Source organism: Cololabis saira, chromosome 3 (assembly GCF_033807715.1).
Source record: "Cololabis saira isolate AMF1-May2022 chromosome 3, fColSai1.1, whole genome shotgun sequence".
Taxonomy (NCBI): Eukaryota; Metazoa; Chordata; class Actinopteri; order Beloniformes; family Belonidae; genus Cololabis; species Cololabis saira.
The window spans coordinates 20,359,265-20,382,357 of NC_084589.1; the positions used below are offsets into that span (position 1 = coordinate 20,359,265).

The 23,093-nt window shown below is 38.4% G+C and overlaps 2 protein-coding genes across 3 annotated transcripts in view; both read left to right on the forward strand.

Annotated features, from left to right (window-relative positions):
* The window catches only part of LOC133427074 (F-actin-uncapping protein LRRC16A-like), a 64,100-nt gene extending 56,193 nt beyond the window's left edge, over window positions 1-7,907 (forward strand). Inside the window, exons 25-39 of one of the 2 annotated variants that reach the window (XM_061716436.1) lie at window positions 157-285; window positions 488-619; window positions 842-1,017; window positions 1,403-1,490; window positions 1,780-1,917; window positions 2,855-2,872; window positions 3,710-3,776; window positions 3,901-4,127; window positions 4,361-4,470; window positions 4,602-4,892; window positions 4,980-5,190; window positions 6,305-6,341; window positions 6,546-6,809; window positions 6,935-7,078; window positions 7,358-7,907. In XM_061716436.1, coding sequence (XP_061572420.1) covers window positions 157-285; window positions 488-619; window positions 842-1,017; window positions 1,403-1,490; window positions 1,780-1,917; window positions 2,855-2,872; window positions 3,710-3,776; window positions 3,901-4,127; window positions 4,361-4,470; window positions 4,602-4,892; window positions 4,980-5,190; window positions 6,305-6,341; window positions 6,546-6,809; window positions 6,935-7,078; window positions 7,358-7,530 — 2,205 coding nt within the window. In that variant the 3' untranslated portion in view covers window positions 7,531-7,907. The remainder of the gene's footprint in view (window positions 1-156; window positions 286-487; window positions 620-841; window positions 1,018-1,402; window positions 1,491-1,779; window positions 1,918-2,854; window positions 2,873-3,709; window positions 3,777-3,900; window positions 4,128-4,360; window positions 4,471-4,601; window positions 4,893-4,979; window positions 5,191-6,304; window positions 6,342-6,545; window positions 6,810-6,934; window positions 7,079-7,357) is intronic. The other variant, XM_061716437.1, reaches the window with a different exon arrangement.
* A 2,892-nt stretch (window positions 7,908-10,799) lies between these two features.
* On the forward strand, window positions 10,800-22,702 carry LOC133427100 (secretagogin-like). Its single transcript, XM_061716438.1, has 11 exons — window positions 10,800-10,965; window positions 11,450-11,520; window positions 13,258-13,350; window positions 17,307-17,396; window positions 18,882-18,938; window positions 19,278-19,355; window positions 19,664-19,719; window positions 19,843-19,888; window positions 19,995-20,054; window positions 21,587-21,655; window positions 22,151-22,702. The coding sequence occupies exons 1-11, from the start codon at window positions 10,896-10,898 to the stop codon at window positions 22,277-22,279; spliced, it is 819 nt and encodes a 272-aa protein (XP_061572422.1). The 5' UTR covers window positions 10,800-10,895; the 3' UTR covers window positions 22,280-22,702.
* Window positions 22,703-23,093: the final 391 nt, after the last annotated feature.

Sequence of the window (23,093 nt, forward strand, 5' to 3'; positions counted from 1 at the left end):
TAGATTATTAACATTTCATCCCTTCATTTCCATCCATTAGTTATTTAATTAAACATGTTTTTTATTAGGCTGAACTATGTAACATTGACTCTGTAGTAACTGTGTTGCCCAATGATGGTAAATGTCACATGACACATGCGTATTTTTGTCTTCCAGATGATAGACCGGATTTGTGTGAAGGTGCAGGACCATCTGAACTCTCTGAGGAACTCGGACACAGACATGGTCTTGGACGATGTCAGATCAGCAGAGAGCCTCATCAAAGATGCCAGGAACTCCAAAACTGTGAGGACAGATACAGTATATTATACTTAGGTTTTGTCTTTTAGTTTGGATTAATTTGTCTAAATTTGTTGAAATTGTTTTGTTTTTGCTGATATTACACACATTTATATAAGTATTTTTGTGCATTTAGATTATTATTAGGATTTATATACTTTTGTGTGTCTTGTTTTGTAAATAGCTGCTTGCCTTTCTGTTTCCACAGCTGCTCCCTAACCTTTACCATCTTGGGCTGGCATCCAGAGAGGAGGTAAACAGTTCATCAGTGGGTCCAATTCAAGAAAAACTTGAATCCATGGCCGGGGAAGTGACTACTGTCATGGACCAGCAGCTGCAGGTACGGTACTCTGACTAAAGATTTGGCACCCATACTGTATTACTCTTTTGTACAATACGTGTATCATAGGTGGCTGCAGTGACACAAGATAAGGGCCCTTTAATTACATCTTTAAAACCTAAATCTTTATATTTAATTGCAATGAAAAGAGAGCAGCAGTAATTACCAAATTAATAAAGTAAATGTGATGTTTTGCTTTTGTGTTTTCCGTTTTCCTTCCAGACTCTGTTAGAGTCCATGGTGGATGCAGCTGAGGGTCTGTGTCCTCATGTGATGAAGAGGAGTAATCTTCGTTCAGAACTGATGCATGCCAGCTCAGCAAAGATGGTTGTACCTAAAAGCTTTGTCACCAAAACCCTCCTGGAACAGTCGGGGGTGGATATCATCAACAAGATCAGGTGTGTGTGTGTGTGTGTGTGTGTTCTCATTTGCTTCAAAGTATTTGTGTTTATGTACCTGCTCCGGAGGTTTTCCTGTTTCCCAGACAAATACCAACACTTGGGTGGGCTCTCCAGATTAACTGCTACTCAAACAGAGAGATAAGGAGAAGATATTCTGTTGCTCCTAATTTAGTTTAGATTACATGAAAATATGAAATCATGAATAAAGTTCACAACATCTGAAAATACTGAGAACTGCCAGATGCACAAGTTGAGTATGTGGGAAACAGAGACTTGTGTATCTCATTGTTTGGTTTTCCAAAACAAACCAACTCTGGATGCTGTTGCCTTACCCAACCTCACCCTCTTATTTGCCATTTGTGAATCTCTCTTTCTCCGTCAGTGAGGTGAAACTGAGTCTGGCATCCTTTCTCTCGGATCGCATTGTTGATGAAATTTTGGAAGCTCTTTCCACATCCCAGCATACACTGGTAAGAGCCCACGTTATAATTCCACTCAGGCTGGAGTCAATGTTTAAATGCCCATTTTCTTTTTTTGGAGTAAATCTGCAAATAAAGAAAGAAAATAAACAAAAACCCTTGCAGAGATTATTTTACCCAATCACAGATTCATACATAATAATTATTCCTATGACCTTTTTAGATGTTTGCCACTGTTGTTTCAGTAATTAACCGGTTTTCTTAACAACTTGGTTGGGCTTGTCTTTAATTCCCCGGTTTTTCCTCTCTCCATTGCTTTTCCTCCGCTTTATTCTTTCAGGCAGACCATCTGGTACGCCGAGGTCGCCCCTTGCAGCACGAGTCTGTAGATCTGGACGTCCCAGAGGAAAAGATTCCTAAACGGGCATCGACTGAGATACTGGAGGCTGAGAGGCTTGACGACCTGGAAACATGCATGGTAGGTACTGGTGTGTTGGTGTGCTGGTTATAGTTTTAATCATCTGGTTTCTTTTTTTAACAAGAAACTTTTAATTTGAGCAACTAATACTTTATGCACAGTTTGAGTACAGTTAAATTGATCAGGAATTGTTTTAAATTTCAGGAATTAGGCGTCTCATTCTCCTGCTGGTAGCAGCTTTTCCCAGCAGGAGAATGCGCCGCAGTTCAGAAGTCCCAAACCTTTTTCAGGTCTTCAGGCTCATCAAATTCCAGTCTGCCGCAAAATCTGCAAGATTTCTAGAATAATCCTAATATGTTAAGGACAAATGATCCGTTGTCCATCCCAGGACAAATGGGCCTGGGAGTTTCGGTGTCACATGACCAACACAAGCTGAGGCTTTTGGTTCTTATCTTTTAATGGTAGGCTTATACACTGCCTGTTTTTTTTGTTTGTTGGTTGCTTTGTTTTTAACCAGCTCTTGAGTAAAATAAAATAGACCTGGAAGACTCTAGGTTTAGCACAGACAATCCCATACAATGCATATGAAGATGCATCTTTGCATAAAGATAGATTGCACCAGCTGACTGTTTTGTATGCCTGGGAGAGTCGATGGTTAGCAGTCTTCAGATTTTGTGTTTGGCTTATGTGATAGAATAATTGATCATTAACAGCTGCCATATAGGAGACATGTCCTTCTCCAAGAAGGAAATGAAAAGAGAGTGATGTTTAGAAACCAGTTAATATACAGCTTTTTCGGGAATTTTTTAGTTATATCTGCTTTTGTGTTTTCTTTTCTCCATCTTGATATTTTATCATCTATCCTCTTGTCTTTCCTCCTTCCAAGCTCATGGTTGTCTCTTTCATTTTCCTCCTAAAGCCTTATTGTGTCTTGTCTTCTTTTCTCTTCCACCTTTTCCTCTGTTCCTTTTGTCCTCTCTATCTTTGCTCCTTGGAGACTCTTTGCTGCACCAGTGTAAGTAATTGTGGACTGTCCCTCTAGTTTTCCCTTTCTATCCACATTTCCTTTGTCTCACTTTTTTCCCTTTCGTCTTTCTTCACCGTACTGCCTTGTAGTAGTTTCTAGCATCTACACAACAGTATGTCATTCCTTTAAAAAAAAAAAAATACAAAAAAGCCCTTTATTCAGTAGACTATGTATTTCAGTGGGACACCAAGTTACTCCTTCCTGCTGTTTTTTCCACATTTTTTCACAATTTAGACTTTTTGGGGGTGACACCGCACATCCTCTTAATAACTGCCTGTAATCTCTGTAAATATGGATCATGATTAAAATGATATACTTTCAAAAAGCCTTAGGTTGTTTTTTTTAATGTAATGGATGCGTTAACATGTTTCTGCTACAAATCTCATAAACATCAGTATCTGACTCCTCACTTACAAAGAAAGTCAGATTGCAAGTATTCTCAATGACATTTTAGAGCTCCTAATTTTGGGGAAAAATTATTAAAACTATCAATAAGTGTCCCTACTCCCACTGAAGTTTACGAACGTTGCATCCTCTTTTGTCTGTTTAGCAGGAAACCTGTAAATTTGTGGCACAAACTGGATACTTTAATGTATAAGGATGAAACATAAGAAAATAAAATAATTAAGGCAAAGTCCTTGTTTATTGCTTTTAAAATAAGGTTTTTGTCCTAATATAGTTAATCATATTATAATAGATAATATTAGCTTTTATTTCATTATACCACATACAGGTTTTTATCAAACCTCAGATATTCAGTTAATTTGTGTGAATTAAAACTTGTGTTCACCTGAAAAAGTGTATTATTCTCTACTCTCTCTGTAGATGACTCCTAAATCCAAAAGGAAAAGCATCCACAGCAGAATGCTGCGGCCCGTGTCTCGTGCCTTTGGTATGTTGTTTTTATAGTTTTTCAGTTTACATTTAATCGTAAAAAAAAAAAAAAAAAATGTTAAAAAATTGAGAAGTATGGCTCTTAAATCACTTACAATCTTATTAAATTGACAAACCTGCAGAGATGGAGTTTGACCTGGACAAAGCATTGGAGGATGTTCCTGTCCACATGGAGGACACCTCCACTTCATCTCAAACTCCACCCACTCCGTCTGTGTTCTCTCTCCAACTGGGGCAACATCCACCTGGAAAGATTGCAGAGCTGCCATCTGAGGAAGAGAAAAAACTCCAGCACTTCACAAAACTACGACCCCGAAGGAACAAAAAGACACATTCAAGCAAAATACCTGTGAGTAAAACTTGCAAATAAAGCAACTGAGCTCAAGGGAAGTTCGCTGTAGGATTCAAATAGCTCCCAATGGCTTCATTTACAATTGAGCTGCAGACTAACTTGAAGAGCTTAATAAATTGTTGTGCCATCCATCCATGTTTCAATATTGGACAAGTGCTCAAAGGTGGACAGAAAGAGAAGACCTATTGTTTCTCAGGTGGTCCTGTCAGTCTTGACCCTTTTTCTTTCAGCAAATCAACAGCACTACTTCTCAAGATGGGGAGCAGAATGGCCTCATGGGAAGGGTGGATGAAGGAGTGGAGGAGTTCTTTTCCAAAAAAGTCACCAAGATGAATTCAAAGTGAGCATACTGTTCATCACGAATTAATGTCTTAGATTTAATTTCATTCAATTCCGTTGTATTAATGAGTGGTTGTTCATCACTCATTAAGTATTTTCTTCTTTTTATCTCTCTTCACTACCTCCTCCAAGACGATTTCTGAGGAGTTCAGAGTCTCAGGATGGAGAGAAGAAGAAGAGTAAAGGAGGATTCCTAAACCTCATCAAGCGAACTGCCAAATCAGATAAATCAGACAAATCTGACAAATCAGACAAATCTGATAAATCAGACAAATCTGATAAGTCGGAGAAAAACCAGGCAGCTCCAACATCCTCTGGTACATCGTCAGCCTCTGCAGCCTCTGCTCCAGCACCCACTCTCCCTGAAGAACCTTCTTCTCCAAAGGTGGCAGTTAAAAGCCCGGCGCCCGAGCCAAAGTCCAGGTAGAGATAATAACAGAGAGATTAATTACCCAATGAATCCATCTATGTGTACTCCAGTCTCAACTTCACTAATAATTTCCACTCTAGAGATGCCTCCATCCGCTCACAGCCAACTGACTACAGCAGCAGCTCGGACCGTTCCGAGGAGCTGAGGACGCCAGACTCCATGGATGAACCGTGGGAGAGCTTGGACGGCAGGGGAAGTCCTCAGGGAGGGAAGCGCTACACTGGAGTGCAGATGATGGGCAGTGGCCTCCTGGCAGAGATGAAGGCTAAACATGAGAGGAGAGCATACAAGGTGATGTGATGTTGGTTAAACCCCACTGGGGTTACAAAAAAAAATGTACCGGTTAATAAAAAGATGAAGAAATGGTAGACAAGAGCACGTGGTGATGGTTATGAAGCCCGTTTGATCCTGAGAGGACAGGATGATGATGTAGTGAAAATGCACTCTGAAACCCCCCTTGGACAGTTCAATATCAGTAAGACAATTCATTCACAAAAAACAAACAAAGAAACGTATGAATAAATATGAAAAGAAATACAGTGTGTGGCTTAGCAATAAAAAAGTGCAATGATCAGTGAATAAAAATTCAAGATTCAGGATGTTTGAATCTTGCATAAAGCAGAACAAATTTCTGAACTTTTGCTCACATTAAAATATCAGTTTAAGTTTGAAGGAGTATTTGCTTAAGTTTGTGAAGTATTGATAACATGCAGCGATCCTCCTTCCCTGCTATTTGCAAAAACCATCAAAATTAAGTTTGTGTTTCCATCTTGGTCAGACCACTGATTATTGTTTTCCATATTCGTTTTCTGTTTGGAGATGTGAGACACTTCTAAAAAGTTAGGATGAGAGACCTTTGAGAGCACTGCTGAACCGGAAAGATAAGCTTGCTTAAATAATGACACAAAATAAATTACACATTAGATTATATTTTGGGCTCCTAATGCCCAAAAATGCTGGAACTTTCTATATTAAAGCTGACGGTAACTTGATTCTCTGAACTGCTGGATAAGGGGGAAGGCTGTGAAGTTAAATAGATGAAAGCATTAAAAGCAGAGCGATTGACAGAAGAAAAGAAAGAGGTCTGATATTTCAATTCTGTTACGAAAAAAGAAATAATGCTGGGGATATTCTTTTAAAGAGTGCTCATGTCCGGGGTCCATCCTCCCCCATGACAGCAGTGTTTAATAGTGCAAAAAAAAAAAAAAAATAGTAAAAATCGGTTAAAAACTCTCTTTTTCTTTAACTGTATCACTTAAAAGTGTTGAGTAACTCACCTACTGGAGTTTCACATAATATTTTTGTATATTAGTTTTGGATTATAAAATGTGTGGCAGAGAAATGCAGGTAATCCTTGCAATCACACACAAAGATTGAATATTTTGTCATTGCTTTTCCCCTCTAGTCTTCCAGCCCTGACAGGCCTGACAGCAATGCAGCAGGTAAGCGACGGAGGAAATAAAAAAGAGTAACCGTGTTGGATTGAAATCAATCAAACATTGCAGCTAAAATGTTATCTTTTTTTTTATTTATTATGTTTTATTGGTTCATTATTGTTTTATTATGGCTACAATATTATTATATTAAACTGCTCATACTGTGCGTTCTTGTGCTGAGCATAAAAATATTTGTATGTTTGTCCGCAGCCAAGCCCCACCCCACGTCTACAGAGAGCAGGTCTCCCAGTGGGTCCACCAACAAAGCTGACTCTGCTCCTTCTGAGAAGTCATCAACACGCACTGAGACCAAAACTGAAGCCAGCACTCGTGTCAGAACCACATCTTCTTCAAACTCCCCTGCAGGACCAGTGAGCCCTAAACCTCCCATACCGCAAGGAGCAAAGCCTGCTTTAGCTGCTCGGCCCTCCATCCCCCAGAAGCCGAGGACCACCAGTACCAGCAGGACCTTAGGTAGGTTCAGAGTCCAGGGTGAGGATGGGATTTTCACAGGGAAAACCATTCTACTGTGCTGTGATTTCAATATTTTAAGATCAATGTTGTCAGCACCAATAATTTCTAAAAATGTGTTTACTTAGACGAGAGCTCAGATTCTCCCGGCAGTAGCGGTGCATCTCCTAAAACACTGGTTCTCCCTTCAACGCTAAAGAAAGGACTGTTAGAAAAGGACAAGGACTCCAGTCTTCAGTCAGGAGTTTCCACAAACAAATCCACTCAGGAAGGTGAGTTGTAATATCTTTCTAAAACTAAGGAACCCAACTCATCTGATGCTGTTAATGCAAACGCTCAAAAACATTCAGGAAATGAAATGCAGTGATGTATGTGTGTGTGTGTGTGTATTACATAATTATATTTTAATATTGAGAGACTTATTAAGTATTTAAAGAAAACTATTAGGATATTCTAGTAGTTTACATCTCTTGATATCTTCCCTTATTCCTTTTTTCCCCGTTGGTGTTAATTATTGCCAACAGTGTAATTTTCCCCGTTCTTCTCTCCAGTGCGGTCAGCGTCAGATGCTGTGAAGCGATGCGGCCCTCTCAGCTCCAACTCTGAAGACCGCGGCTCCCTCAAGACCAAGGACAAATATCCAAACGCAGACAAGGACAAGACCACTAGCAAGAAGTCATCAGGCTCTGGGGAGGAGGTGGATAAAGACATCTTTTTAATATGAGCCTGTTGACAAGACTCTCACGTTCGTTTTAGAAAAACAGCTAAAGGAGACAATGGTGGTCATGATTGAATTTATATTAGAGTTTGTACTTAAGGGTCCCGTCTGACCACAAGGTACAAATCATGTTCGGTAAGCAGGAAGGCCTGCTGTAATGCAAGTTAGTTTCAACAACAGTTTTAATCTGGTTCTTCATGCATATTTTAACAACTTGGTCATCATGCCACCTAAATAATACCAAAACGGTGCTCCATCTCACAGGAGCCTCTTTATCCAACCACTCCAGCCTTTCATCTACTTTGATTTTCGTCACTTTTCTTAGACTTTTCAGGGTTTGACCATTCGTGACCATCATGGGTCAAGCTCATCCAGTCAGAAAATGGCAAAAAAAAAAAAAAGAGACTGTGAATCTTGGTGTACAGTTATCTTTTGTAACTAACAACCTTCTATTTTTGGCTGCCATAACTTGCTTCCCAGGGACCAAACACACAGTAAGAGGTAAACCAGAATAACGATACTTGAATTCAAGCAAACATTTTCCTTTAATATATTTATATCGATTTTACAACTTTCAGTACGTACTGTACTTTGTAGTACTCTGTGCTTCCGAGGTTACAGAATCAATTATGCAAATTGCTTTATTTTTTTTACAGGAATACATAGGTTTCACATGATGATCTTAGCATTAAAAAGGAAATTCTGACATTTCTTGCAACATCTGGAATCCAAGACTGAAGGACTTAAACTTGCCAAATGGACTGACATTACTCTCCATGTGAGAGCTGGAGTGACCATATGATGTGTGAATGCTTTCAGAGGACTGTGGTACACTTTAACCTTATTGATAATCAGTATGGCTCCAGCACTGTTAACTAGCACTGTTCTGTATATTTAGACACTGTGGAAAAACATCTACAAGTATGGCTATGTCTGTCAAGTGCAATACAGAGTGTTATTGTAACTATTTTCAGCATTTTTCTTCTGTGTTGATTGATTAAATCAGTGAATTCTTACAGACTGTAAGTTGCTCGTAAAGAAACCCCCCCAACAGGAAGAAATGTCAAACACAAAGATTGTCTGGTGTGCTAATTGTCCCATGATAGCAAGGAACTGAAAAAGACCTTTGTGTAAAAGCGGTACACTGAGGGAACTCCAGCCTTCTCATGCTACTCTTCTTAAACTTATTTCAAAATTCAGCTCACTTTCACTTCTTTTCATACAGAAAATGAATTTTCTTTAATATCCTGCATGTGAAGACCCTTGTGGCATTAGGTGGCAGTTATGAATAAAAGAAAAAATAAATGACTACAATGCCTGGAGTGAAAGTGAGCTGAAGGTAGCTATGTACTAACCACATGGACCTCTGCTTCATATTAGCTTGGGTTTCAGGACAATTCCTCCATTTTTTTTCTTTAATTAGAGCAAGACGTGCCCTTTTCACACTGCTTTACAGTTGGCAACCAGATTTTCAAAATGTTTAGCTTATTAACTGGTTATTAGTGCTGCTCAGTCTGTGCCAATCACACAAATTTACATTTACACTTTTTACAGTCTGTTTTGTTGCATTCATGTTCCATTGTAATTACAGTACTTGTTAGTTTTTTAGTGTCTAAAACCGGACCAAAAAATAACAAACTTATGAAAAAAGCTTAATTTGTGGAACACAAACTATATTTACTGCAACTACTTTTTTTATTTGCTGTACTTAACACATGTATGCTCCCCTCTGCATCTGTCTTTAGATCTTCACTCTGCCAGTATGACATATGATGTACATACTGTAACATTAAATACTGCTAAATCACATCAGCATTGTAGACTTTTATTCCTTGTGTGCCAAACTGTACTGCAACACCAATGTTAAATGTCCTCTGGGCTTTTGTTTTCCAATTGCAGTGTGAAAGGGGTGCATCTTTTACTGTCCTGTACTGTAGCCTACTGTACGAGCGTAAAATTCAAGTCAGGGCCAAATGTCTTACTGCTGCACCTTTCCTACATTGTGTTGTCTATTGATGTCATTTTTTAGGTTTACAATTCCATATAGTCACTGATCATGAATTGAAAATAACACTTTTCTTGCTGTACATATTCAATCTGTATGCTATCCAAAAAAAATGAAACATCACCCTTTGTCTAAAAGTAATTCCAGGACACTGGAAAATATGTACTTCTACCTTGCAAAACATTTAAGGCAAATACAAGTGACTCTGTACTGTATTCTGTTGCCATTTTGACTATTTTGAATTCTTGATTTGAGAAAGTCATATGCACACCTGCTGTTGTCCTTTTGTCGCTTTTTCTTTTACACTGTAAGAGAGATTGATAACTTCCTGTCTGTCCTGAAAAATGAGCATCCACTTCTGTTGGTGGAGAAACAAAAGTACCAGTAGCATTAAATCTAGATCTTTGAGTCTGTATGTGTGTGACTGCATGACCTGACTGTGAGTTTTTCTGTGTGTATATATGTGTGTTTAATCATTTAGGCATGTTAGTATGTACGTGTAATTTAAGCACATGTAATATACACACTGATATATTCACACGCCTATGTGAACGCAGCAAATCCTATATTGTTTTGGTACTAAGTACACTACTATACTAGGGGTTTGTTTGTAACCTGAAATTTAAAGAAAAACAAGTTTGGTGACGTCTTAATCTTTAATTTTGTTCCTTACATTGTGTTTATAAATGTACAAATAATATTTCTGTATGTAATTATTTGTTATTACATGTAATTATTTCATTCACCAGGTTTTATGGGGGAAATAATAATGCAAGCTATTGAATACTTGAGCTGGAAAAAAATGCATTCAGATGTCAAATTCAAATGGCGTTTCTGCTCTTTTAAGTCTTGGTGCACCATTTCTTCAGTTTTCTTATGGGTCGATATGTTTGGTGTTAGACTTTTCTCCATGCAAAAATATTAATTCTTATTAAAATAATTTTACACACTGATAGTTCTGCTTTGCCTCCTTTGTCACATGTTAATAAAAAAAAGGGGGGGGGGGTGATTTATGGCTTATTTATGGTTCCGCGTTACACCAACGCAGCGCCTACGGCGTAGGGTACTGCGGCGACGCGCATCGTACGGCGTAGGCTCTGCGTAACGGTAACGCGGAAGCATAAATCAGGCTTAGGTTTCAACCCCGCAGTGTGACAGTTCAACCACCAGATGGCGAATACGCCAGGAGATGCAGCGCGTCTTTTCTTTTTCCGCCTCCTTCACGCACTCAAATAAATGAGGAGGTGTGGTTTTTACTTGGTGACCCTGTCCTATGTCAGTCAAAAAGGCAGTGCAACGCAAGCTGACTCCAGAGACGTTTCTGTTTTGATGTTTAAAAGTTTGCAGCTGACTTTTTTCTACTGAAATGGACAGTGCTTTTGATAACCTGGATGCAGCTGGATTTCTGGAAATCTGGCAACACTTCGATGCAGATGGTGAGAACAGGTCTCCGGCCGTTCCTGTTTGTTTTCTATACATATACTTGTAAGATAGTCTTGTACTTTACCGGACACGAGATGGTAAGCTTTCATGATGAAAATTGAACAACAGGTGTAGGACGGTGTTTCTGTGTCCTGTCCTGCATCTTTTACATGTTTCCCTGCTCCAACACACACACCTGCCTCTAATTAATGGATCATTACTAGATCTGACAATCCCTTCCTCTAAATCGGGTGTGCTGGCTATAGTACAAATGTGTTTTTAAAGGTGTATGTATGTATATATGTATGTGTGTTTATATATTTATATATTTATATATATATATATATATATATATATATATATATATATATATATATATATTGTTTAGCGTTATTTTGGCCAAATCTAAGTGAAACACGTTATTTGTGGAAAAACTTCATTTCAATTAACTTCTTTTACAACCCTGAGGTTTTTTTTAATTATTTTTTAACTCGACAGATAATGGTTACATTGAGGGCAAAGAGCTTGATGAGTTTTTCCGGCACATGATGAAAAGATTGGGTCCACAGGTAAGACTTTTTTTTCTTCTTCAGTGGATTAATCTCATAATCTCATTTATCACATGATAAAAGGTGATTTAACAGGCAATACGCTGCTGAATGGAGCCATCTTTCTCTGATGCTGCATCAACATGGTGATGTTGGTCCAGTGATGTCCAAAATGCTTGTACTTACTGCATTTTTTTGACTGTTTGTTTCTTTCTCCACAGTACGGTTGTATTTTGGATAACTTCTACTATTACAGGCAACTGTTGATTTTATTGTTATTTTCTTTAATTGGCCACAAAAATAAGTGTTCTTCACAATGATGTTTGGTTTTTCCTTCATTCACAAGTTCTTGGGCTCCAAGTGTTTTCTGCCTCTGAGTGGGCATCTGGACCTCTCTGCAGCTGTCGCATGGGTGGGGTCGCAGTGAGGATGCTGGATAACGCAATCAGAGGGGCCTGGGCTCTGTCAAAGAAAAAATGCCCTTGATTTGGTTACAAATTAACTTTGGGGGAAACAGAGCTTGTGCACTAATAGCACATGGTGTTTACTGAGCAATTTTAAGTGCTCTTACACTGAGCAAAGATTAAGCCTTTTATCCCTGATCAGCTATAATGGAGACGACAATGATCATGCAGCTACTGTATATGTGTGTGTGTGTGTGTGTGTATTAGACTCCCTTGGATACTAATTGGGTTGGGTGAAATTGAACACGCACCACCAACTGCATAATGCTGGTCTTTCTGATGTTTACTTTCCATCATTAGCGCCCTAGTGTAACATGCACATCTCAAGCAACAGTCACAGAGTATCAGTCATAAAGCCTTATGTTTCTCCTATTTCCTGTGCTGTATCATTTGGAGTAATTATGCACTAATTTGCTTCAACATGTCAGTTAATTGTGTAAAATCATCTGCTACCATGTGATACACCGTACTTTAAATGTATCAATAAAACCCAACAGTAAACAAGTTTGCTTTGCTTATAAGGAAACATAGTTTGGGATTAAGAAAGCATTTTGCTCTAAAATGTTTTCCAGGAGACAGGACACAGCTGAAGCATGGTAATAGTGTGCAATTTACTGTAAGGTCGTTTCTAAAGACGAATACGTGAGTGAGGCTTCGGCACTCAGTAGTCTGCAGACTCTGCCCTCTGCTTGAAGCCATGATTCATGCTTTGGTGCCATGGATCAACAGGTTTCTATAGTTACAGAACAGTGCATCAGAGTTGTAGATGAGTAACTGGAAGAGGTACTGCTGATTAAAACAAATTTAGCAACTGAAATTCAAGCTTTTTAACCTAAGGTTTGGGCTACACAGCTAAATCTTGGATCCTTATGCAATAAATTACCTTTTTTACTTGCATTTACCGGTAGTAATGCGAGCTGAAGGACCAAGAAAGCTTTTGGAAAAATAGCTTAAATAAAGGCCTTGAGAAAAATGGTTCCATGGAGTGTGAAGGAGACTTTTCAAAAATGTAACTAAGCCAGTATGCCAAGTTTTAACAAGATTTGATCTTAAGATTTTAAAAGACCTTGTTTGAAAAGAACTGGCATCAAATTTACCTTGCATTCTGCTTTATAATATAGTTTAATGTTTTTTTCCATCTCATTTTGGCTTATTGCATACTGCAGGCTAATTGTTGATTCTTCTGTCCAGAGGAGTGGGTTTGAGCGTGCATGGAGGCTTGTCTAGTTTCTGTGAAGTGGGTATGGGAAATGGATAGAACAAGAAAATCAATTATTTCCCTTTGGCTCTGCAGGAGAAAGCCACAGAAGAGAGAGTCCAGAGACTTAAGCAGAGGTTCATGTCTGCTTATGATGTTACGGCTGATGGAAAACTGCAGATTCAAGAGGTACGATTGTTTCTGTTTGTGAATTTGTGCCTTCGTTCGTTTCACCATAAATATCCGTGTTGCAGCACTGGTTGATTCATAGATGGTACAAATGAAACCAGTCAAGAGCCAGTCAAGATGACTTTTCATCCAAAACTAGCGGGTGTGTCCAAATATTTGACTGGTACAGAGCACATCAGCACCATGGCTCGATGGTAGTTCTTTTTTTTTTTTTTTGGCTTTGTTGTACTACAAACAACCACTCAAATTCTGGTTTCTACTCAAGTAAGCCACCATTTAACTGCTTTTTCATAATCAACATTTTGAATTGCAACTGATTTTACACAAATGTTAGCAGCTTAGGGTGTGAAGCATCCCCTACAGGTGAGGAGATTACATTATTTTTACATCACCATCTAATAATTACTCATTTGGTCTCTTGCTGTGAGAACGATAACGTCAACAATGAAGTTGTTGATTGTGAAGGAAGTGCACCCCTGATTTTGCTTGTCACCAGCTGCTTCCCAACAATGAAGGTGGTGGAAAAACCATGAGATCTATTAGACTTTTTGTTTCTGGATCTATAGTTTTTGGGTTATTTAACACATACAAAGGGAAGTGTGGGAAGTAGTTTTGTCCACTTGTACAACATAGATTGGTAGTCAATTCCTTCACATGACAACCCCTTTTTCAATCAAAAAGTTATTAGGCTGCTTATGCTAACTTCCTCATGTTTCATGTTTCTGTGAGAATGATGCAGCCTGTGCCTTTCTTTTTTTTTTTTTTAAAACAGAAAATAATTTCCGGGACTGCTGAGTGAGATGCCAACTCATCCTCTTGCAGTTAAATAGAAACCACAGGAGAGCAGCAGTAACACAACACAGAATGACAGGGCAAACAAGACGCCACACTTTATTTATTCTTTAGGTTGTCAAGAGCGGTTTTTAAATTACATAGATTAATCAAATCAAAGTTTGACAGTGTTGCAGGGTTTTTCAGTAATTTGAGTAATATTTTGATGATGCAGCTCCCTCAGGCTGCACTCAAGCTGATGTGATGCACCTCTTGGCACCGGAGTAGTCACCATGCTTCATCAGGATAATCAAGTGAAATATCTTCCTCTCACAGAACGGAACTTTTGGCCCATTCATTACGCCACTCTCTTAATGTATTACACCCACAAATCAAAGCCTTTGGCTTTCACTCATAGTGCTTTCGCTCAATAGATGTCTCCCATAATTGCCCCGTTACAAGCAGTGATTTACTACTGTGAGGCTGTTGCAGGAACTGCACTTAAAGCTTTTAGTAGCTTCTGCCCTGCTGACATTTCTATTACGATTCGTATTTGACACTGTAATTCTGAGTTTTTGTCAGAAACTGCTCTACCTGTTCCTGATCTGTTAAGTGTTTACGTTACGAGTTAAACAATTCGTTTGCATGGATTACTTTAAATGCAAGAATAACTATGGTGCTTCAAAATCTATTTGGAGCTGGTTTGTTACTGAATATGGCTGATTTTGTATAAACATCAGCCATATCTCAATCTTTGAGACACATTTGCAGGAATATGTGTGTAGACTGGTTTTGTGTGGCAAGTGTTTAGTGAATATCTCCACTCCCAACTAGTAGTGTGGCATTCTATATGTAGAATCTGGGGATTAAGTGTATAATTGTCCCATGAATCCAAATAATGTCTGTGATACTAGTTATTATTTTAGTATAGACAGGAAGTTATGGTAGATTGTGCAAATGCAACCAAAAGTTAGCGTTCAAAATTGTCCTGGAGCACCTCAACTATTAGTGCAGTAATAAAAGAACCCCGATCTGTTTGCAAAATTCTGTTTAAAAGTTTGTCTTGAAATGTTGCTGTTTGTAAATATGGAGGATTTTTTATGCCAAAATTAAATAAATAAAATACATCATTAATTAATTAAATTGGGAATGAAATATATCATTAATAAATTAAATGTCATTAATTAATTAAAATTAGAATGAAATATGTCATTAATTAATTAAAATACAATTCATTTTAAGTAAAAATATATATTTATTATTTCAGCATTTAATTAATTAATGACACATTTAATTAATGATTTCGTGTTGCGTGTGAATCATGAAATGTAAAACTGCATTTAATTAATTAATGACATTTAATTAATGATTTTGTGTTGCTGAATCATGAAATGTAAATGTAAAACTGTCAGTTTCACTCGTCAAACTCAGTGGGCGGAGCTAACGCAAATCTAGTGGAATCCACTGCTTTGGTCTGAAACTGGAGGTAGAAGCCTTTCTAAACATGACAGCTGTGAGTTGCGTGTTGTAGAGAGTTGCGTGATGCAGCAGCAGGTATCTGCTGTGACGGAGCCGCTGGAGCCGGAGGAGTTCTGCTCAGAGCTTCTTCAATTAAACTCGCTGCTTCTCTCAGCAGCTCTGGGCAGGATTTTGACATTTTGTACACCTTGCTGTTTCAACATTTGAGGTTAGAGGACCGAGGTTTCAGTGTTTGCCAATAACATTTTGGAGTAGAGTAAAAATTTTGGAGTAGAGTAAAAATTTCCAAACCAACGTAGAGGTGAATAATGCCACCTAGTTTATCGGAATGTGTCCACAAGCCCTGCAACAATCCATTATGTGGATTCGATTTGCCTTGACTTGATGTGCAGGGGAACCAATGAGGTGTTTGGAATCCGCCCACTGACTTTGACGAGTGAAACTGACAGTTTTACATTTACATTTCATGATTCAGCAACACGAAATCATTAATTAAATGTGTCATTAATGAATTAAATGCAGTTTTACATTTCATGATTCACACGCAACACGAAATCATTAATTAAATGTGTCATTAATTAATTAAATGCTGAAATAATAAATATATATTTTTACTTAAAATGAATTGTATTTTAATTAATTAATGACATATTTCATTCTAATTTTAATTAATTAATGACACATTTAATTAATTAATGATATATTTAATTCCCATTTTAATTAATTAATTATGTATTTATTTATTTAATTTTGGCACAAAAAATCCTCCATATGTAAAATGCAGAAACAGCAAATTCAGTGCAATGTTCACATCGACTAATGCTGTCACCATTTAGGTAAATGGCTAATAAGAGCTGATTGCTCAGGATGGTGATAAGTTGCTGTGAGTTCAGCAACAGTTCAGTCTGAAAAACTATGATGTCACGTTTGAACGTTGCAAGCAGTTTTTCAGTGAAAATGCTAGTTGTGGGAATACAGACTGAAAATATTCTCATTTTGTATTGTGCTTGCACATCTAAAATAATTTGCAAATGTTATCAAAATGCAGTGACTTCAGATGCCATTGAAAGGAAGTCAGCAGCTTTATCAGAAAGCCACAGTATCCTGTGTCAAAGCTACATGAAGTGCTGATACTTCTCTAGCGCCATGTGACTTGGCTGGTTTTTTCTTTTGGGGGGGGGGCATTACTGTTGGTGCATTGCGCTTGTTTTGACCTTGAGCTAAACCTTGGTTGTGTCATCCAAAGGACTGCAGTATTGCCTTTAGAATGATCAATGAGGCCAGTTTAATCTACTAATTGAAGACTGATATTGTTAAGAAACAGAGGAGCAACATGGACTGGAGAGGAGGCGCTGGTGCAGGGCTGGTTCACTGGTGGATGAGTGAATTATCCCTCTGTGCTGTCTAGATACAGTACAGTAGAAATAACAAACTATAGAAATTATGGATTTAAAAAAAAGCCAAAATATGTGCTCCTTATACAATATCTATTTGAAATGGTCATCAGACGTCACTCTGTTTAAACAGTGTGTTTTTTTTTTTAATGTTTATCTTTTTTTCCTCAAGAAAATGATCCTTACTAAACTGACCACTCAAGTGATCATATATGTAAAAGAATCTGCCCTAAACTTGTTGGTTTTTGAAGACATGACATAAGCAGATGGAAAGTCTTTGTGCTCAGATGTTTACTCTGAACTGTTTTCCAGCTGGCTCATATGATCCTTCCTGAGCAAGAAAACTTCCTGTTAATTTTCCACAGAGAAGCCCCTCTGGACAACAGTGTTGATTTCATGAAGGTACGGTCATACCCTAAACATGATTATGAAATGATATAAGCTGTATCTACTAATGGACTGAAATGCCTCATGTTGGCCATATCCTTTTTTTTTTTTTTTACCTTGTCTGCACACATATTATTGATTGATACCATGACGGTAGAAACCAAAAGTGTATATATGTGCATTATTACTATATTTAATATATATATACATATATATACGCACACAAATGCGTACACATACATAAATATACACATACAAACCCAGTGTTTTTTTTTTTTTTTTTTTTTTTTGGGGGGGGGGTGACGACATCCACTGCCAATCCAGGAAGCAGGAACACACGGAGACACAAGTCAAGCACTGGAAATCTGCAACAAAAAAAAAAACACAAACAAAGCACGAAACCGGCACGGAGCCAACCAAAACAATAACTGCAATCGACCTAAATCTTGAGATCTGATCGCAGTCTGAGCTAAGCTATCGCTACCGCTACCTAAACCCAAAAACTAGAGAGCCAGCATGCAGGTGAACAAGCCTGTGTGTGTGTGTGTGTGTGTGTGTGTGTGTGTGTGTGTGTGTGTGTGTGTGTGTGTGTGTGTGTGTGTGTGTGTGTGTGTGTGTGTGTGTGTGTGTGTGTGTGTGTGTGTGTGTGTGTGTGTGTGTGTGTGTGTGTGTGTGTGTGTGTAATAAACCAAACAAAGCTCCACCTGAAGTGTATCTATAGTGGGGGAGGGGGGGGAGCAACCCCGCGGGCGGGGCCCCCACGGCGCGGGAAGAAGCAGCCAGGGACCCCGCGGCGGCGGACCGCGACCCAGGCGATCCCCGGTCCGGGCCGGACACGCGGCCAGGAGGCCCTCACCCTTCAGGCCATATGTTGGCCATATCCAAAGACGACGTCTCTGGACGCCCCCCTAATCTCTGGGTGCCCCCCTAATCTCTGGACATCCCCTAATTATTTTAAGCAATTGTGTCATATACCTTGATAAAGGTAAAAAAGACCACTCAAAACTGTTTTCAGCAACATGTCCTAAACCCAGGGACTATGGTGTTTCTATTGGTGCTTTTTCCGTGGCAGCAATAATGCAGAAGTAGAATATTGCAGAGTAACATCTGCATATTTTCCTGGGATGTCCCTGCATTTTCCAACAAGACAGTGCAAACCCACATTCTGCACACATTACAAAGTTATAGCTGAGGATATGGTTACTGAATGTGCCTTCCTGCAGTTCTCTTCTGTCCAAGAGTATGGACAATTTTGACAGAGACTAGGAAAAAAAAAACAGTTCCTCATTCCTTTGTACAGACAACATTAGAAAGCCCTTTTAAGTGTTGAGTAAGAATAACAGGTTCGTGAAGTGGTAAAACCTTTACTGTACCAGCTTGTTGATTCCTTTTATTTTCAATGTGTTAATGTGAGCTTAAATGGAAAGCTAAATATCCATAATAATTTAACAACTATTCGGTTATCAATAGTATGTACATATTTTCTTATCTACCATGTAGATATGGAGAAAGTATGATGTTGACTGCAGTGGCTACATATCAGCTCAGGAGCTCAAGGTACCGTAAGTTTGTCAACACAAGCAATATGTAGATTTCCATGTATAACAGATGTGACACCGAATATTTCCTCTACATTCAGTTGCAGCATTGGCAGAGAATGACTGTTACCATCTACCTTTTGTATCTACCATACATTAAGTTTTTATTTTTCTTTCTTTCTTTTTTTCTTTAAAAAAAAAATAATTGTAGTTGATGTAAAATGAACACAGCGGTACTTGCAGAGGAAACTCAGAGGAAGCCTTGGCTTTATCTGAACTCAAATCTTTACAAGAGAAATGTTGTCAAGTAATTCAAGACCCAGTAGACTTCTTATCTGGTAAAACCTTTTCTTCGTAGGCTTTCCTGAAAGACTTGTTCGAGCAGCATCAGAAGGAACTGTCAACTGAGAAACTGGAAGAGTACACTGATGCCATGGTATTACAAAGTACACATCCGTATGCGGATTATACTGTTTTGAATCAAATCCTACCCTACATCTTTCTAGTTTCTACAACTTCTCTTGTCATTTTCAATCTGGATGTATGGGTTGTTCACTGTTGATGAACATTTATCAGGTCAGACTTACAAATGATCTCCTCCTCTCCTCCTCCTCCTACTCCGAATTTAAGTAACAGACAACATTAGTTAGATCAAGTGTTATAGGTCATGTCATAACACAGGTTGATAGAGGTTTGAGGTGTGTTTGTTTTTTTTCTTCTCCTCAATGCTTATTTCTCTTGCAGATGAAAGTTTTTGACAAAAACAAGGATGGCCGTTTGGATCTGAATGATTTGGCAAGGTATTTTTTGTTTTTTTTGTTTTAACAAAAGGCACATAGATATAAAGCTTTGCAAACTGAACTGGTTTTACAAGAGTTCAGGCTGACTCAGATATTCACACTAAGCATGTTTTTATCTCTAAGGATATTGGCTCTGGAAGAGAACTTCCTGCTGCAGTTCCAGATGGATGTAAGTCTGTTTGTTTTGCCACTTAAAGCTCTTCTGTCTTTTTTTTAAATTTAACATTGGATTGTTCTCATTTGTTTTAATTTTCCTGATCTCATTTCCTTCCCAGGCCTGCAGTAAAGAAGAAAGAAAGAGAGACTTTGAGAAGATTTTTGACCACTATGACGTTGTAAGTATAGTAAAACACTAGATGGGGGGAAAAAAAATGTACAAAGATTCAGTGGGGGAGTCTGCATCCATACCTGCAATACTTAATATACTTGCACTTCATATCATCTATGTATCATTATCATATTGTGAAACAGAACATGGCTTTAAAAGACTCATGTAATTTACGAAAAGAGTAGACCAGAGAGAGTAATTACCCTTAACCATAAAGTAAATGTCCCCACTGCAAATGTTATACAACCTATTAGCACTCTCAATATAATAGTGTATTGTGGTTTGAACAGCAAGTACATTTAACTCCTCTTACCTTTTTTGTAATTTAATTCAATGAAGTAAAATGCCTTCATATGTTTATCAATCTCTCATTACATACAATTAATTGCATATCTCTTGTGGACCAGGGACTCCCTAGCTCTTGGTGTTCTGGATGATATTAATTATAGCATAATAACATAACATTCTATGACATTGCTGCGTATAACGTGAATGGTTTATCAATTACAGCATGTCCAAAACTTTTTCTTACTCCTGTGTGCTTTAGTATTCGGGCAAGCTTTTGGGAGAAGTTCAGTGTTGTTGTACCTCAACTCATTTGTGTTTGCAGAGTGTGTTTTTGACATAAATACTATAGTAGACAATGGTGTTTTACTGTATGCATGTTTGGACATAATGTTGTACTTTTATTTTTTATTTTTTTTATCCCAGTTTTTCCCCCATTTTATCCCTCAGTGCTCTTACCTAAGTGACAGTCCTGTGCATTGCCATCCTCTACCAACCCCAGGAGGGCCCTGCACTGAGCTCAGTTCTCCTCCTTCACCTGAGGAGTGAGCAGGCCGCTTCTTTTCACCAGACAGGGTGGGGTTTCTCTGGCCGGACGTAGCGCGTTGAAGGATCACGTTATTCCGGCCAGATCCCCCCCACCCCATCTGGCGCCCCGGTTGGCCAGAGGGGGCATGTATAGCCCAGGACTGCTGCATGTTTTTGTGAGGGAAGCTCACATTAGCTACCCAAGGGAACACGGGGAGAACATGCAAACTCCACACAGAAAGATCCTTTCACCAACCCCACCCAGGGTGTGGGTGCTGAAGTCATGAGGGAACTAACACGCACTTCAGCATCCCCGGCGGGAATCAAACCCTGGACCTTCTTGCTGTGAGACGGCTGCTCTACCTGCTGCGGCACCGTGCCCCCTATGTTGTACTTTTATCACTGGAAACTCAACTCTACTGAGCCAGTTTGAACTACTCAGGTGGTTCCTGAGTGTCTGATATTTTTTTTTTAAGAGACCTTTTGCAATATCTCCCAGTTACTCTGAACTTTTGACATTTGGAATGGGCAATTATTTGATTTGGCCTTAATTGTGTTTTAGTACTTTTTGTAGTAAGAATGAAGGACATATTACAACAATCTTTTCCCATCCTTTCAGACTGCCGCTTTCTGGTTTCAGAACAAACTTTCACTTGTACTGTAGATGAATGTTTGTTTTTTAATCAAAATTTGTCAAATTTTTTTTGTTTTCCTTTCCTTGTTCAGAGTAAAACGGGAGCACTGGAGGGTCCTGAGGTGGATGGTTTTGTCAAGGACATTATGGAGCTGGTCCGGGTAAGATTCCCAGTTGACATTCACTCTGCTGTAAAGCCCCAACAACCCAGTGGCAGGATCTAACATATTGAAATGTACTACATATTCCAGAGAAGTGTGATAATGGACTCACTACTTCTACAAACTCTAGATTGTGCTGCCACCACATTAACTGACGTGTTATCACTCAGTTGTATTCTGCAGTGTCCTTCCCTTGCATTAAAGAATTTGCTGTACAGAATTCATGCTGGTAAAGCTGTGAGCCATGGTAAAGTTTATTAAGCGCAAACAGTTTTGAGCTAGCAAATTGCAACAACAAAAAATGTTTTATGGGTATAATTCGGTACAAATTATAGCCCACTGCTGATATTGAATGCAGGTGATGCTCTTAGACTTGATATGAACTAAAATGGAACATGCAAAATAAAATGTTATTGACTGCTAAAAAGCATTTGTGCTGTATAACTGTTATGATTGCATTTACTAAAGCTTGACTCCCCCTTCTCTTCACTCCAGCCCAACCTCTCAGGTCCTGATCTGGACAAGCTGCGTGGTGTTATGTTGCGTCACTGTGATGTCAATCAGGATGGGAAGATCCAGAGAAATGAGCTAGCTCTGTATCTGGGAGTCAAACCTAAACCTTAGAAATCCCATATTATCCCACTGAATTATGAAACACTGACTGCGTGTTGTATAGTCAAATATAATGATGGAATGTTGAGTCTTTCAGATCTGATCACTGAATTATTTATGTTCAATAATCAATACTCAAGTTGATATGGCGTACAGTTTGATACTGGGACATGCAAGAAATTAAAGAACCTGAAATTGGCTTCTTGTGCATGCCTTAGGACCAACTGAAGAAGGAATGTGTTTTGAGGAAACAAATATGTATGCTTTAATGTTTGTGGCATATTTGTTGGTGTGTTGGAAAGTAAAACTGTTTAAGACAAAGGCCTTAATTGTACTGTAGTGAAGTGTTTGCATTTTTGTTTTAAAGAGTTGGAGGATGTTCTATGTATTTTAATAAGCTGTAACAAAAATAAAAATAAAAAAAATAAATACAAACTAATGGTTGGAAATAGATTTTATTTTCCTGCATTATTTAAAAATCTTTCAAATCTGCAGGTCATTTCTGCATCATTTGAGTCCACAGCAGAAAAGCTTTGATATTGGAGTTTTGAATAATTATCCCTGCATTTGATTTACACTATCCGCAAGTGTTGTCTGAAGTTTTTACAGTTGCTGAAAAATGGCCCTGCTGCTTTTAAAAGCTCGGGTGAATTACTATAAGGCGAAGGATCTTCAGTTAGTCGTGACTAGTGCTCTAAAAGTGTTTCTGTTACAAGCACATTTGTGAAAACAATTAATTAAGCCGTGTGTATAGCAATTGTTTGAAAAGTATTATCTCTTTTATAATAGTTTTTTTTCTGTAGCAGTTGACTTGGGAGAAAAGGCA

Coding starts and splice junctions, on each gene's coding strand:
- LOC133427100 (XM_061716438.1), top strand. CDS start 10,896: ATGGACAGTGCTTTTGATAACCTGGATGCAGCTGGATTTCTGGAAATC. Junction 20,055..21,586: donor TTTTTGACCACTATGACGTT/GTAAGTATAGTA, acceptor TTCCTTGTTCAG/AGTAAAACGGGAGCACTGGA. Junction 21,656..22,150: donor ACATTATGGAGCTGGTCCGG/GTAAGATTCCCA, acceptor TCTTCACTCCAG/CCCAACCTCTCAGGTCCTGA.